Genomic DNA, 17,504 nt, shown 5'->3' with positions numbered 1-17,504 from the left:
AATATGTTTCAGGATTGAATGAAGTAGATACTTTAGAGGAAACTTCAGTTAATCCTTTTAATTATCTCTGACCATCTTCCATTTAAAGGTTTACTAACTAAAATACATCATAATTTTGGCAAATCAGAATTTCATAGAATTTCTCAGGTTACCTTCTGTGACAAGGATATTTAAGCATTATAAACTCATAGGCAATTAAAATGCAAAGCAATATTTGGATTATTTTCATGTGTAAGCATAGCCTTACATTTTATATAGTTAAAGCATTATGTGGAGGCTAGCATGTTAAACACTTTTATCTATAAAATAAGTAAAATCAGGTCTAATTAAAGGACAAGAACAATAAAAAATTTCATCTTTGAAAAGAGGAAATGGATCATCCTGGAAATTATAATCAGCTAACTTTTATCAACACATTATAGAACGAAGAGAAGTAATGTACAATTATCTGAAATAGCATAATTTCAACTTCATAATTTTAACATAAAGAAACTACTAGACCATTTTAATTTCCTTCCATAATACATAATCTACCTAAACCAAAGAGGATACATCCACAACACTATTAGCAAACCTCTCTGCTCATAACAATTGGCATTGTCCTTGACTAGAGAAAATGTATACGAAGTGGCTCTATCTCATTTTATAGTGACATAAAATGTATTTTATTTCACAAATTGTTATATTTATGTTCCCTCTAGATGGATCAATTGGTTCATTCAATTAGCAATTGTTTTTGTATGTCTCCCATGTTTTGGTGCTAGGCACTGGGACATGATGAATAAGGAAGTAGACTCCTGATTACCATGAGCTTCCAATCTGGCATGGAGACAATGAATACATAAAGAAATAATATGAATTTTGGAAATGTTAATCACATCTTAAGAGAGTTCTCTTAAATGTAGATACAGTTGTTAATATTTTAGAGTATAGAAATTAAAATTTTAACGACCTTGGGGCTCTATCAAACTGATTCCATTAAAAAAATAAATGGAAATGAGTAGGAATCAGTGGAAACTGTTAGGCTTAAAAATACTATAGATTCGTATTGATATCTGACTACATATAAAAGAATCAAGTAGAAAACAGTTATCAAAATAGTAGAGGTGGAATGAAAAAAATCCCCAATTTAAAAATTACTGGCAAGTGAATGGCACAGAGTAATACTTCAATTATATTCTACCTCAATAAGATGATTTGTCTACCAGACAACTCTGTCCTAAACGAACGTGTGCCTGTAGAAGACGTACTTCTCTGTTTACATTTATATCTATGTCAAACGTATTAAAAAGAGGAATCACTCTTGTTCCCTTGGAGTCCTTCACAACAAAAACACCGAAGCATGGTTCCACTCCCAAGGATTTTCATAACCAACAAAACATAGAATTATATACTGGGAAGCATATCCCTCTCACTCTACTGATTTGGGTATTTAAAACCCACTGCATGGCTAATTATAAATTCTATATACTCTGGAGTGTGTCCGTAATTTTTCCAGAAGCAAAGACGCTTTAAGCACGGATGCCCGATATCCGACCATCACCCGGAAGCCTAAGAGCTATCCGGCCCCACGGTGAGCGGGTAAAAGTTCTGGCTCAGCGGCTGGAGGTGGGGGTGGGGGGCGGTGGGAGTGGGTGTGGGAACATCTAGCCGGGTCTTTCTTGGAACCGATGTCTCAAAGTCTCAAACCAATAGCTCTTTAAGAAAAATCATTCCCATCGCATACAGTCAAGGTCTCGCGAGAACAAGTCAACGGCAGACGGCGTAATTGCGTGTTGCGCCTGCGCGCGCTCGGGGCCGATCGTACTTCCGTTTGAGTCTTGCTGTCACTCACAACCATCTCCCGCCCGGCGCGGTGACGTAGCGCTTTCTTTTCTGCTAGGTCTGCAGTACCGGACGGAGGTCGGCGGAGCTGCGGAGTTGCAGAGTCGCGGAGTTGCAGAGTCTGGTGCTTGGAGCTGTGGTTCTCGGCGCTTAGAGCTGCGGGTCTCGGCAAGATTTCGCGCTGCCCTTCTGGGGCCGTTTCACTGATAATCAGTAGCGGGTCGCTTTGGCAAGAGCCGGGAGGAACAAAGGAATCAGGAAGGAGACGCTCGGCCCCCGGCCGCCTTTCTCCGAGTGGCTTCTTCTTTCGCTTGCTCCTGACCAGAGAAGCTGGGTTTATAATCGTCACTGTATTGTAAGTACCCGAGGCGAAGAGAGCTCAGTGCGCCCCGCTTTTTGGCTACCTTTATTACGGGAAGTTTTGTGGGTTTTGAGTGTCTGCTGGGCCTTAACTTTCTGTCCCTAAAATCATTCCGCAGGAGCCGCCATTTGCTTTCCTGCTTGCTTTCGCTCTGCATTGTCCGGCAGCGGCATCTAGAGGTTGGAACTTGGCATTGCGGCTAACATACTTGAATGGACCTGACTGAATAAGCCAGTGTGAGAAACAACTGGTATTCAGTCACTGCATGTTTAAAAAGACTTGGTGCTTAATTCAAAATTAAGACAATAGACGCTTAGCTGCTGTTCTGCTTAGAACTCTTTGTAATTAAATATTTCAATTCATAACTCTTCTAACTGTTGCAATAGCTGGAACTTTTTAGTGCAACAAGTGGTTACTAGAGAAGTGGATCACAAAGAAACAAAGATGAGTAAGAGCAAAGATGATGCTCCTCACGAACTGGAGAGCCAGTTTATCTTACGTCTACCTCCGGAATACGCGTCTACTGTGAGGCGCGCAGTACAGTCCGGCCATGTGAACTTGAAGGACAGACTGACAATTGAGTTACATCCTGATGGGCGGCATGGAATTGTCAGAGTGGACCGGGTCCCACTGGCCTCCAAATTGGTAGATCTGCCATGTGTTATGGAAAGTTTGAAAACCATTGATAAAAAAACCTTTTACAAGACAGCTGATATCTGTCAGATGCTTGTATCCACAGTTGATGGTGATCTGTATCCTCCAGTGGAGGAACCAGTTGCTGCTGCTGATCCCAAAGCAAGCAAAAAGAAGGATAAGGACAAAGAGAAAAAGTTTATATGGAACCATGGAATCACTCTACCTCTAAAAAATGTAAGAAAGAGAAGGTTCCGGAAGACAGCAAAGAAGAAGTACATTGAATCTCCAGATGTAGAAAAAGAAGTGAAACGTCTGCTGAGTACAGATGCTGAAGCTGTCAGTACTCGTTGGGAAATAATTGCTGAGGATGAAACAAAAGAAACAGAAAATCAAGGCCTTGATATCTCTTCTCCAGGAATGTCAGGCCATAGGCAGGGCCATGACTCATTAGAACATGATGAGCTTCGGGAGATATTCAATGACCTCAGCAGCAGCAGTGAAGATGAAGATGAGACACAGCATCAAGATGAAGAAGACATAAACATCATTGACACCGAGGAAGATCTGGAAAGACAGCTAAGGGACAAGCTAAGTGCATCAGATGAACAGCACCAAGAAAATGAGGGAACCAATCAGCTGGTTATCGGAATTCAGAAACAGATTGATAACATGAAAGGCAAGCTCCAAGAGACCCAGGACAGGGCAAAACGACAGGAAGATCTCATCATGAAAGTGGAAAACCTGGCGCTCAAGAACAGATTTCAGGCTGTGCTGGATGAACTCAAACAAAAGGAAGACCGAGAAAAGGAGCAGCTCAGCTCTCTGCAAGAAGAGCTAGAATCACTGCTAGAGAAGTAAGAAGAGCTTTGATACTTAATTTCATTTCTTAAAGTGGTCAGCATTAGAAGAAAACTTTAGGCTTCACCACCAGGACTAGATATAACTTTGCAGTAATTTCCATTTTCTCTGCTGCCTTCAATTGAATTTGTCTTATAGACAAACATAAATGTGATTTTTCTATCTCTTTTGTCTCAGAACCACTTTGCTAGGTGTTTATCCTGTAGGAAGTAGAAATGTGTAGACAGATAAATGATTGTAGGAAAGTTATAGAATTAGTGGAATAAACAGTTCAAGCTTAATGATCACAACTTCACTTCAGGACTTTGCTGCTGTTTTTCCATTTGCCAGAAGCTGCTATTGCTAGTTTGTGATGCCATCTAATATCAATAATAGTCTAAAAGCAGTTAAACTAGTTTGTATGTTTTCCATGCAGTAACTATTTTCCTAGCTACTCAGTTTTCTACAAGTAGAGTTGTAAATCATTTCATACAGTTGTTTTAACACAATAAATATAACTAGTTTTCACTTCATAATGTGTCTTGGTCTTTTATGGGTAGTGGGTGTCAGATCCTCTTGTGAGGTGGTTTCTTGGTGGGGTTTAATGACAGCAATTTGATCCTATTTTGTAGGTTGAGAAGCAGTGATGCTGAGTTTTAAGAAAAAAATGGCAAACTGGGAAATGTCATTTTTGCATTATGTTAAGTTTCTAATCTCACTGCTCTATTTGGAGGTTAAACAAGGTACAGAACCTTCCTAAACTACCCTAATTTTTGTACTTGAATGTCTTTTTATAGTTTTGTGTGTGTTTAAGTACTACACTTACCTGATTAAAATTTTAGAAACAAAACAAAGCAAGGGCTATCAGGTACTGTTCATAGAATTCATTCCATTGGTTTGGATTAAGAGTATATTTCTAAATATTTTCAGCTTAATTATTTAATCTGAGAACTAAGGTGATTTGTCCATGTCTGTTCATCCAACTTGCACATAAAGGATGTCAGTATTATAACAGTCTCATATTTCAGAATTTCCCAAACATAATTTTCACATTCTTCACATGCTGTAAAGATTCTAATCTAATGCATCACTTGAGCTATTTTAGAAGACTCAGTAATAAATTTTACAAAATGCAGAGTTACATGCAGTTCACTTCTGAGATTGATCTATAAAGAAAATCTTTGGTTTGAAAATATTAGCCTCATAAAAATATTTAAAGCCCATTTTAATTAGGTATTTGACAAATGTTAAGATATATGTAGTTTTGTAAAGCAGAAAAGTATGATTTTTTGTTACAGACACTATTCTAAAACTATCACTCAGAAACATGACTTACCTTCCTTACCAACATATATAGATCTGCTTTTTTTCATGATAGATTTTGTCTTAATTTTATTCACTCCCCTATTGCTGGTCACTTATGTTGTCCCATTTTAAATGTGCTGTTGCACAGAATGCTGCAATAAACACTCATGTCAACATGGCCTCTAAGAATTCTATGAAACGGGTCAGGAAGACTGCTCATCACAGCCATACTGGCCTTTCTGTACTTCAAATGCCAAGCTCTTTCACCACAGGGCTTTATTACTTACAGTTTCCTTTTCCTGGAACAGTCTCCAGATATTTTCCATGGCTAGCTTTTTGTCATTCAGGCTTCAACTCAAACCTCACTTTCCCTCGTAATCCTATCTGGCCACTTAATCTAATTGCGAGAGAGCATGTGATTTGGGTGTTCTCATTTTGTTGAGGATCTTCACTGAAAATTGGAAGCTGCTTTCTCGTTTTCTGGTATGTATGTGCTTAAATTTAAAACGTGTCATTTTTGATAGGGAAGAATGGGGAAAATAGTTTCAAGACTGCTTATTATCTTGGGTAGTGTTTAGTATATGTTAGGGTCCATTCTCTCCAAGTCTAACTGTTTAAATATATTTCATGGAATTTGATCTCGGTTTCTATTTGTGCAGCTGTCCGACAATTCAGTGAAGGTACAGACCATTTCTCTATTAATGCCCTTGTGATCCCTGGCCTTGATTATTAATTTGATTTCTCCAAAACATCTATATGAAGTTAATGCAAAAGTGGTTGCTGATTTATTATAGTATTCTGCATCTCTCGTGTTTGTAAAAAACTCTTTAAAAAATGACAGTGAACCAGATGTAATTAACTGACAATCGGTGGTCATTAAAATATTGAATACACTTCTAGATAACTTGATAGGGCCTCTACGATAAGTATTAAAATGTGCTTTTTTCTCTTGGACTTTTTTGAGGGTGATATCAAAACATTTTTAAAATCCCTCAAATATGACATGAAGAATTTAAAAATCCTTTTCTAGTTTAAAATGGCAGATTGTTCTCACGTATCTTTTCTCTATAAAAAAAAAAAGTCTGCCAAAATAACAGTAATCCCGAAAGACAAAGATAATAAGAAATGAGACAACAGTGAATAAGAGTTGTCAACTCATCAGAAGGCCAAAGCAGATGAAGAAATGAGAAATTCAGAGATCAGAGAAAGTTACATGCTAAATGTCTACAAGAGGGTGTACCAAAGAGACAAACCCACTTGGTATAGAACCTGTGAGGCTCAGTTTTTGCAGGCCAAAGTTTCCAAAGAATGGGGGGAAGGTGTGGGGCTGGAAACATGGGATTCATTTAAGTCTGTGTTCAGTGCTGTTGGATGTCCAAGATCCCTATGTCCAAGATTCCACCCTGAGAATTTTCTAGGTAAGTTGAACCAAAGAAGGCTCAAACTCAGGGAAAGCAGGCACAGATGGCTGGGGTGGATAGCATCCAACAAGAGAATTATGTGCAAATCTATATCCTTTACTGTAGGAATGTCACCTCTCTTCCCCCATCTTGGTCTCATTAAATCCCTATTCATGGCATACACGCCCAACCTCCCTTCCCACACGCCTATACACAGTATCAAGATTGGAAGATTATTCTCTAAAGAAACCATATGATTCCAGAGAAGAAGCCAAATACTGACATCTAGACATTCTCCCAAGAAAAGGCCAGGTCATAAGTATAATGAAGTCTACCTGTTGACAAACTCTATGCACAATTGGCTTCTCAGTGCCTAACTTTTAAATATTAACAGCCAAAGATAATCAGATAAGGAAAGATTTCTAGATGAAAAAAAATCATCTCAGCATATTTCCTGTCCCCTCCCCCATTTTGTTTTTACCCCTTAAAGTAAAATACCAACTAGGCCTTAGAATGTAAGACTTCGTTAACACTGGGATTATAAGCAACTGAGAGGAAAATAGTGTGTCTTAACAGCAGTACCCTCACTGATATTCCAAACTGCATCTTGCCTTAGAAGCTAGGTGTGTTGTCATTTATACTCCAAACTTCTGTTGCTGCTAAATAAAACTATGGCTCCTCAAGAACCTCGAAACTTAGCAAGTATAGATTGCTGAAGCCACACAGCCCTTTACTGTCAAGTTTCTTGGCGATATATAAATGTTTTCCAAACAGATTATAAAACGCCAAGTACCCACCTCTAGAAATAATGACTCGGTCCCACATCCTCGGCGTTGTTGCCACGAAATATTTCTCCAGCCCCGCAGGGATAGCGGATCTTCCAGCCTCAGGCCACCCCAGCACCCCAGGCCAGTGAGAAGCAGGCCCAGGAGAGGCACAGCAGGGCCGGCCCCTCTGCAAGAACTTGGGTTCCCGGCTGAGACCTTTAAGAGTTTTCTGATCAAAAGCAGCCACCAATTGTCATGTAACCTCTCTCCCCCTACAGAATTTTATCTTTCATAGGTAAACCTCTATGTAGCTTGACCCACCGACTCCAGGCTGGATCAACTGGAAGACCCGGGATGCCGGGGCCCTGGCCGAATACAAAAGCATTTCTTTCCCCACAGGGTGAAGAGCGGTGCCCAGGGTCTCTTCGTCCTTGCAAGAATTTATCGAATAGCTTTCAGTTGCTGTATTCATTAACAGTGTTTATGCATTTAGTCTACTCCGTGTGGGCTGCAGGGATGGCGGGGTGGCGCCGGGCGGTTCCCGGGGCTCTACCGGTAGGGCGCACTGGAGAGCCGCGCGCGAAGTCTCGGGCCGGGAGTTACCTCAGCGCGCGGGGAGGGCGGCCCGCGGCCTAGCGTGGGGTTAAGCGGCTTCCTCCGCCGCGGAGTGAGAGCTGAGAGTGGGCGGCGGGACCACGGGTGCCGGTACTCGGCTCTTGAGAGTCTCCTTCCACGGAGACCAGAGGACTAGTGGGCGAACATGAAGTCCAACCCTGTCATCCAAGCCGCCATCGACCTCACAGCGGGGGCCCTCGGGGGCACCGCGTGTGTCCTGACCGGGCAGCCCTTCGACACAGTGAAAGTGAAGATGCAGACGTTCCCTGCCCTGTACAAGGGCTTCACCGACTGCTGCCTGAAGACATACTCCCAAGTGGGCTTGCGCGGCTTCTACAAGGGGACCGGCCCGGCGCTGATGGCCTACGTCGCCGAGAACTCTGTCCTCTTCATGTGCTACGGCTTCTGCCAACAGTTTGTGAAGAAAGTAGTGGGACTGGACAAGCAGGCAAAGCTGAGTGATCTGCAGACTGCAACTGCCGGTTCCTTAGCCTCTGGGTTTGCTGCGCTGGCCCTGTGTCCCACTGAGCTTGTGAAGTGCCGACTACAGACCATGCACGAAATGGAGATGTCAGGGAAGATAGCCAAAAGCCACAATACAGTTTGGTCCGTCATGAAGGGTATCCTTAGGAAGGATGGCCCCTTGGGCTTCTACCACGGACTCTCGAGTACTCTACTTCAAGAAGTACCAGGCTATTTCTTCTTCTTTGGTGGCTATGAACTGAGCAGATCATTTTTTGCCTCAGGGAGATCAAAAGATGAACTAGGCCCTGTCTCTTTGATGTTAAGTGGTGGAATTGCTGGGATTTGCCTTTGGCTTGTCATATTCCCAGTGGATTGTATCAAATCCAGAATTCAGGTTCTTTCCATGTCTGGAAAACAGGCAGGATTTATCGGGACTCTTTTAAGTATTGTGGAAAGTGAAGGAATAACAGCCTTATATTCTGGACTGACAGCTACTATGATTCGAGCGTTCCCTGCTAATGGGTCACTGTTTTTGGCTTATGAATACAGTAGGAAGATGATGATGAGGCAGTTAGATGCATACTAATGTGTCTTGGTGAACCGAGATTTCTATCTACACACTTTTGAGGACTATAGTCCATCTCAGGGTTTCATGGAGTACTGGACCAATGTGGAATTATTTTTTACTTCATGGGAATTTCGGTTTTGTCTTCTTCTACCCTAAATCTTAAACTTTATGGAAGAACCTCTATTTTTCATCTTATAATTTCTTTTTTCTAATGAAGGGCACAAGTTTTTTTTTTTTTTTTTAAATTGTACCAAACTGATCATAATGAACAGCATATCATCATATAATTTCTGCCCATAATTGTATTGAAATAGAAAAGTTTCTGCTCTTGTGTTTGGTAGGATATACTGAGTGAGCGGGTAGCCCTATCTATCCACTCTGAAAGGTTAAATGCAGTTATATATTGCAGATTTTGCATAAACCTGTACTTGAACATACAGTTTGGTTGGTTATGTGTTGTGAGTGAAAGTTTAGTTCCATGTTTAATTTCATATCACCAGAAAAAAACAAGTTAACTATGTTTCATGAAGTTAGTTATAAATGATGTTTTAACCCATTCAAGACGTAGATTCTCTTGAAAACTGTGCACTGTATTCGGCAATTCAAGTTCTCAAGAAGTTTCTGTGTGGTACTTGAAAACCAAAATGCCCATCCTTATTTTAAAGAAGAGAATATACCTGCATACTGGTATATTCTTGAGTTAAAGTTTCAGAGTTGGCATCCTAGATTTTTCCAAGATGCTCTACTCTTAAATAGTGCCATTCATTTTCCAAGTGGGATCATATTCCACACTTTTAGTTAGGTGTGGCTTAGACCATCAGACCTTGTGAAGGATCCCAGCCTTCATCTGCATCAACTTCCCTTCTCTCCCAAAGAGCTTCCCCTCTTCTAGGCTTTAGGTTGAAGAATGGGTTGAGGGGAAGGAGCCATACTGCTATGCTTTGATGAAGACTCATGTAGCTGACAATAATTCTCAGCTTCCAGTCTCTGGGTGCTGGTCTGGGTTGGATTCCAGTGTGTTCTCTAGGCCCATATGGGGGTTGTTGATCCACTTTGGATGATTCATTGTCTATTTCCATCAGTCAGAAAGCCTTCCAGGGGACAGTGCCAAAGCCAAGAAAAGCTTTTGTTCCCTCTTTGGTGATCAAGTGACAGTACTCATAGATAAAGTCCTCTCTTCTCAGGCAGAACTAGACAGAACTTAGTGTCTGCACTCCGCAGTGAGTAAAGTTAAGGCTGACCCATCCTGAAGTATACCTTAGGGTCTATAACTCCTTGCTGTGCTTTTACAATGCTCGAAACTTCTAAATTTGGTACTGACCATAGTGAATTTTAATGATGCCTGTATATGGGGTGTGACTTTATAAAGCAGTGAAACATAAGAAAAGCAATTTTATTAAATTATACCATATATATATGTATATGTAAATATGTATTCCCCCCCCAAAAAAAAAACAGTTCCTCTGATCTCCACCAACTTGGTGACAAGGACCATATGCCCTCTGATGTTAGAGGGTCATTCTTTTCACCACTAAAATAATCCTCATCATTCCTTACTGCTCCAAGACCAAGAGAGTCTCTCAATAAGAAGTGTTCTTAAGCAGCCTGAAAGCAATCAGGCTACCATTCTTAATGGTTCACACCATGTGTGTCTATCACTGTCTGCAGAATGTAAATCTTGTGTAAAATTTCTAGTTTCCTTTAGCTTTTTGCTCTCCATGAACCCGCTGTGGTAACTCTAGCTATAGTGATAGAAGCAAGAGGATCGGGGAAATGAGATGTTGACAAATGAGGGCTGAGGTAGACATTAGGGGAGGGGATGTTCAGTGTTGTGCCAGGTGTGTTCAAGAGAAATGGCTGGTCTTCCATTTGCTTTTTCTTTAAAAGATAACCATTTTCCTACTTTAAAGTTATTTATACATTTAAGTTATATATTCCGTACTTAAATGGTCAATACCACTTAGTGGGGCTTCATTCACCCAGGCCTGGATTAAAGCAGAACAGAGAAAAGGACTGGCTTCCAACAGGAAGTGGGCCTCTTCAGAGGCCAGGACCTCTTGTCTCAGTTAATCCTGCTGTCAGCACACCTTTACACATGTTGTCCATTAAGATTTAACTAAATATCTTCAGTAGAAATAGTTTGAGAAAAGTAAGAGTAAGTGGAATTGGGGGTAGAAACCTAACTCAGGAGGATTTTTTAAATACTCTATTTGCTGAATTCATAGTTCAATATTTAGGTACAATTTGTACCATTTCATATCTACATTCTAGACAAAAATATAGTAGCTTGAAATAGTGTGTTTAAAGAAATTTGAGAATTCTATCATTAAATTATTTACCTAAATAAAAACATTTAACTCATACCATTCACAATGTACTGTATCGACCTCTGGGTATTCAGACATTAATGATATCTGGTTTCTATTTTCAAGGATCCGATGGTCTAGAAGTTTGTTTCACAGTTAGAAGAGTAATATTCTAGAATAAAATTTAGAATAAAAAAGTAGAATCCAAATTGTGTGGGTGCATGCGTGTGTGTATGAAATCAGTGATGGAATCTCTGAATTTAAGGAACTCTTTCCCTTAATTGTTTTTGCATTTGTATTGTGGTTTCTTTGTATTCTTAAATTATTAGTTCCATGGTTTTTCTTCAGCTTTATTGAGATATATTTGACAAATAACACTGTAAACTTAAGATGTAGAGTGTGGTGATTTGATATACATATATATTGGAAATGATTGCTACAATAAGGTTAGTTAACTTCTAAAGAGAAAACCACAGGCCCAAAATGGCATCACTTGTGCTAAAGCCCATGACACCAAACCCAGATTTAATACCTGACCTAATTGCTGTTTCAGCCTCTCCCTGAAACGTAACCTTAATCAACCAGTCTGGAATTTTCTGGTCAATACTTGTGAGGTCATCTGTCACATGGGCCCTCTTCATTTTTCCCCCCCGGCCTCCTCCTCCATAGAAAGAAGAGACAATCTTGATGATAAAACCCTTTGCCATTCCCTTCCCCTCAAAAGATGTCTTTGACTAAAAATAATTATCTCTTTTCTTTTGCTAATAACCCCTTGCCACACCCTCTTGCCTATAAAAACCTTCCATTTTGTACAACCTCTCTGAGCCTCCTACTAGTTGCTAGATGAGATACCGCCCTATTTATGAATTGCTTAATAAAGCCAATTAGATCTTCAAATTTATTCAGTTGAATTTTTATTTTTATTTTTTGATATAAGACATCCATCACCTTACAGAGTTACCTTTTCTTACTGAGGTATAATTGACATATAACATTAATTTATTTTTTGTGTGGTGATATGGTATTTATTTTTGAGTTTTAAATTGGTCAAATTCATTTTTCCTGATGCCTAGCCTTATCTTAAACTTCACTTCCGCATAGCATAATTTACCCCTCAACTTTGAAAAATCTTTTCTGATATTTATTAAATTCTTTGGTTTATGATCAGGGCCAGGTGGTCTGCATGCTACAGTGATATTGTGGCTAGAAATTCATTCTCTGTCCTAGCTTTCATAGGATATCAAGCTGTAATAATTGTTAAGTATATGTGACATTTCAGAAGGATCATGTCTGGCAATGGAGTATCAAACCTACCCATTTTCTTGAATTGAACAAGATAATATCCCGAAGTTGCTGAGCTTGAAAGGAAAGGAGGTCACAAAGAGGCCACAGCAGGGTGAGTCTTTGGTCCCAAGTCTGGAGACAGCCATGGCACCATTACAATCGTAATCAACTCAGCGTGCTTCGCCAGGCTTTCTCTCACACACACACACACACACACCACACACACACACACACCCCCTCTCTTAGCAACTTTTAAATATACAATACAATATTGTTAACCATGCAGTACATCACTTCCCCAGGACTTATCCTTTCACGTCTTTAAGATGTCTGTCTATTGGTGAGTTGAAGTCCTTGATTTTAATATAGTTAAATTTATTTATTCTACCATCAGTGTCTTTTTTTAAAAATTATTTCTACTCCCAACATCTAAACTATTTTTACCTACATTTTTCACTAAGAACTTTAAGGATTTTTTTTTGACATTTAAGTCTTAGATCAATTTGGAGTTGATTTTAAAATTAAGACTCAATTTAAAATTTTTTTCTATATGAATAACCATTTTTAAATGAACATTTCATCTTTTCTCCACTGATCTGTGTTATGGACTGAATGTGCCCCACTCTCCTCCATCTTTATATACTGAAGCACTGTCCCCCAATGTGATAATGTTGGGAGGTGGGGCCTTTGGGAGATAATCAGGCCTGGATGACATTATGAGGGTGGAGCTCTATGATGAGGTTAGTGCCTTTATAAGAACAGGAAGAAACACCATATCTGCTTCTCTCTGCTTTGTGAGGATACAGCAGTCTGCAAGCCAAGAAGAAGGCCCTATCAAGAATGCAATCTGCTGGCACCTTGATCTTGGACTTCCCAGCCTCCAGAATTGCAAGAAATAAATGTTTGTTGTTTAAGCCACCAGTATATGGTATTTGTTAGAGGAGTCTGAACTGACTAAGATAATCTGACTTGCTGCTTCTTTTATATTCAAATGTTCCATATATATATATATATATATATATATATACATCTTATTTTTGACCTCTCTAATCTATTACACTTGTCAGATTTTATCTGTGCACTAACACCAGACTATCTTGATTAACATAGCTTTAAAACAAGTCTTAATAGTTAGTAGGGCAAGTTTTTTTTCATCTGCTCTATTTTCTTAAGAAATTTCTTAGATATTATTGATATTGTATTCTTTCACACGAATTTTACAGTAATGTTAAAGTACTGTTGTAATGTTCAAAGTAATGTTGTCCTGGGGGAAAGAGAATTGGTAACTTTAAAATATTGAATCTTCTAGTTCATGAGCATCATATATTTCTTTGCTTATGTAAGTCATCTTAATGTATCTTTAAAAAGTCATGTAATTTCCCCATAGAAATCTTAAACTTTAGATTTATCCCTAGCTACTTGATTTTTTATGTTTGTAAATTGTATCTTTATTCAAAATGTCAATTTCTGTTTGTTGTTGTTTATAAAATAAAATTATTTAATACTGATTTTTCAAACTTTACTAACTTTAAAAATAATGTTTTATCTGTAGGTAATTTTGGATTTTTTGTGCACACTTTAATAACAATTTTGTTTCTTTCTCTGCAGTCTATGTAACTTGTATTTCTTTGCTATATCATGCTGGCCAAAACCTCTAGTACAGTATCAAATAGATGTAATAGTGGGCATTTGTTTCTGATCTCAGAGGAAAGTGTTTAACATTTCACAATTTATGTTTTGCTGTGTTTTCATATCATTTAAAGATTAAGGAAGTTTCCTTCTATTCCTAGTTTAAGGAGACTTTCCCCCATTATAAACAGAATTTAAACAAATACCTTTCTGTGTCTATAAAAATAATTGTGTGATTTTTCTCCTTTAATTTACATTAATGAGTGGTATTGGGCTTTTAATTTTCCTTTCTTGATATCAGGGTTATGCTAAACAAATAACATCTTTAGGGAGTGTTCTTTTTTTGTCTTCTATGAAATCATTAGTATAAGATTGAAATTATTTTTTCCTTGAATTTTTGGTAGTACTCATGACCAGATGGTCTTGAAATTCACTTATTTAATAGTTGTCATGCTTCAGTTTTTTCCTAATCTTGATGAATCAGTTTGATTATATTTCTAGCAATTTGTGTACTCCAACTAAAAATTTTAGCTTCTTTTCAGGGAATTGTGTATAATATTTTATTATTACCTTTTGATTGTCTGTGTCTACAATATTTGAGATGCTATTCCCCCTTCAATCCCTAATATTGGTTATTTGTGCCTTCATTCTAGTTTTTTGTACATAGCTAGAGATTTGTCAATTTTTATTAATATTTCTAAGAATCAACTTTCAGGTTTTTTAATTCTCTCTCAAGTATTTGTTTAATGAAGTTAATTTCATTAATTTCTTCACTTAACTACTTTTCTCCTTGTCCTCTTTTGGGTTTGTTGTCTCTTGTTTTCCTCATTCTTGAGAAGGATAATTAATTCATTAATCTTTAGCCTTTCTCTTTTTCTAATACATTTATTTAAGGCTGTTAACTTTTCTCTAAATACTGCTTAATTACATCCTACGTGGTTTGTTATAATGTATCAAAATAGTTCATTCAGTTCAAAATAGCTTCTAATTTTAGTGTGATACTTTCTTTGACCCACAGGTTGTTTAGAACTGAATTTAACATTTTTCAAACGTGGGATATTTTTGTCATCTTTTTGTTATTGATTTCTAGCTTAATTTCCGTATAAGGTAATATGCTTGTATAATTTCCATCTTGAGCTTATTTGCTGAAACTTTTTTTTAAACACAATATGGCCAATTTTTATAAATGACGAAGAAAATAATATCCATTCCATACTTGCTGAATTTGATGTTCTATATACGACTAGTAAGTCAGTTTTCTCATCTCTAATGTAATAATTGTGTTCTTTCCAGGTGCTGAACCAACCAGCCAATTCATTTGCCATTGCTCAGCTATCTCTATGTACATCCATACCTCGGTCCATGTCTTTTTCCATTAAAAATGGATGTACTGCTTACAGTTCTGCTTACTCGAAACATTTTCCTTTACCATTGTCCTTCAGGGCCACCCTTGTGTTGACCTGTAATTCATCAGTTAAACATTGTTGATTTGCACCAACCATATGTAAACTTGGACCAAGATCTTTTCTCCTCTGCAACTGGTCATAGAGAATCTTCCTATGAAATCATAGGTATGAATTGGGAGAGACTTTGGTGCAATAGAGGTAGGTGAAATAGGAGTCCAGACCACCTGTTCATGAAATTTCTTCTGGACTTGCTTGGAGCTAGTTCTAAACCGACTATTTCTATTATATAAGAATTGCTTCTATACCTACCTAACCTTATGATGATAGTATAATCATTTGGTATCCCCTAGTCAATCACTGAGTCTCTACTAGGGCTCAGGAGTATGATAGGATCTGTTTATAAACTGAGAGAAATTATCTGCTGTAGAAGGCATGGGTCTGCACTGTAAGATTTGTACATTCATGGCTTGCCAGAAAATCCACACAGCACCCTTATCCACCATGGGCATTTCTAGCAACATCAGATTGGCTAGTAGCGTAGCCTGGACCTGCTTTATACCTCTTACTTCAGGCCTGCTCAAACCAGGTGCATTTTAAGTTACAAATATGGTATATGCAGCCTCTAAAATCCAAAGAGTTCCCTAAAGACAGTGCCTCTTTCTTAGTGGCAAGAGATAATTTGTATGTAACCTCTGAGGGGATTTCCTGGGATGCCTCAGACCCCTAGCATCATTACTGATGTGGCAGACCCCTGAACCATTGTGGGGTTAATCTCTTACTCTTTGATATACATGTATCCAGCTAAGCCATCCAAGATCCTTGCCGTATACTGCTCACTCAGTCCAAATAGAATGATGTCAACAGTATTGTGGTCTAGCATTATGTTCTGCAGAATGTTCAATGTTGAGGTCTTTATGGAGTATGTTACAAAAGAAAGCAAAAATCTTAGCATAGCTCTGGGGCAGGACGGTGAATGTGTTCTGCTACCTTGTTATGAGAAAATGAGCTTAAAACCTAAAATAGCCATAATATCTAGGATGATGTCAGAGAAACACTCTAATGGGGATTGTAGTGCCCCAAATAATTCCATAATAAAATAGAAATTGTTTATACAGGATCATGCTGCTTGAGGAATGTAAGGAGGAGATATTCACAAGTAGGAAGCCTCTTTTCCCCTAGAACTGACTCTGAAACTGTGAGAAGAGTTGCTGGACTCTATTGTCACATGGGCAGTGCCCTATTAAAAGCCCTCAACTGACTGACAAAGAGCTACTTGGTTTGTGAGAAATAGTTTCAAGATAAATGGACAAGATCCTGTTTGGAAGGCTACTACTCTGATGGAAACAGGTGAAAACCTATAGCTTGGTGGGCTGAATTGCATGCTGTTTTCCCAGAGTTATGGAAGAATTGAACAGTGGAAAAAGCCTCTATGTTTGGCTTTTTACTGACTCATAGGCAGTGGCCAAATGGTTACACAGGAGGGCAATGGAAACCTGGCCTATAGGGGTCACAGCCCTATGGAAATTTAAGGGGTACATTAAGGTAGGACATGTTAATGCCCATTAGAACTCCCTTGCAGGTTTGGAAGGTGATTGGAATCAACAAGCAGATATCCTCATGTGCTTGCTTAAGGTGGCCACCTGGGTCCATGAAATAAGTGGACATTGGAGGTCTGCAGCAATGCAGAGATGGGCTGAATCTAGACATATTCTTCATGTACCCCCTGTGACACAAAATGCCAGTAAGAACTGTTCCATCTCCCAGCAAAAGAGACAGAAACTGCAGATGGCTATGTGGCAGATTTCCTGGTCTGAAGGCCCTGGACACAGCTGGCAAGCCAAGCTGATATTGTTAGCCCTAGTGTTGCGGGATTCTCAAACAGGGAGATGGGACACCGAAGCTATAAGCAGGAAGCAGTGTTTATTGATGCCAGCAGCAGCTTAGCGGATTCTTATCCAAAAGCTGAGCCCCAATTGTAATATAACAGGCAGTTTATACAGTCTTGTCATCCCTAACAGCTACAGATATAAGGAAGAACATTAATTGGCTGACAAGCTATGAAACAACTGATGTTAGCTGGATAGTCCCTGAGGTCAGGAAC

The 17,504-nt window shown here is 38.9% G+C and overlaps 2 protein-coding genes across 2 annotated transcripts; both read left to right on the top strand.

Moving 5' to 3' along the window:
• Positions 1–1,864: 1,864 nt before the first annotated feature.
• Positions 1,865–4,191, top strand: TAF7 (TATA-box binding protein associated factor 7). Its single transcript, XM_039836384.1, has 2 exons — positions 1,865–2,179; positions 2,304–4,191. The coding sequence occupies exon 2, from the start codon at positions 2,630–2,632 to the stop codon at positions 3,677–3,679; it is 1,050 nt and encodes a 349-aa protein (XP_039692318.1). The 5' UTR covers positions 1,865–2,179; positions 2,304–2,629; the 3' UTR covers positions 3,680–4,191.
• A 3,526-nt stretch (positions 4,192–7,717) lies between these two features.
• Positions 7,718–10,212, top strand: SLC25A2 (solute carrier family 25 member 2). The gene has a single exon (XM_039836390.1). It carries the CDS (start codon positions 7,891–7,893, stop codon positions 8,794–8,796), a length of 906 nt encoding a protein of 301 aa, XP_039692324.1. The 5' UTR covers positions 7,718–7,890; the 3' UTR covers positions 8,797–10,212.
• The last annotated feature ends 7,292 nt before the right edge of the window (positions 10,213–17,504 follow it).

Source organism: Pteropus medius, unplaced genomic scaffold (genome assembly GCF_902729225.1).
Source record: "Pteropus medius unplaced genomic scaffold, Ma_sr-lr_union100, whole genome shotgun sequence".
Classification (NCBI taxonomy): domain Eukaryota; kingdom Metazoa; phylum Chordata; class Mammalia; order Chiroptera; family Pteropodidae; genus Pteropus; species Pteropus medius.
This window is presented reverse-complemented; position numbering and strand designations above follow the sequence as displayed.

Bases quoted from the DNA above. Each gene is read 5' to 3' on its own strand.
- SLC25A2 (XM_039836390.1), top strand. From the start codon at position 7,891: ATGAAGTCCAACCCTGTCATCCAAGCCGCCATCGACCTCACAGCGGGG.
- TAF7 (XM_039836384.1), top strand. From the start codon at position 2,630: ATGAGTAAGAGCAAAGATGATGCTCCTCACGAACTGGAGAGCCAGTTT.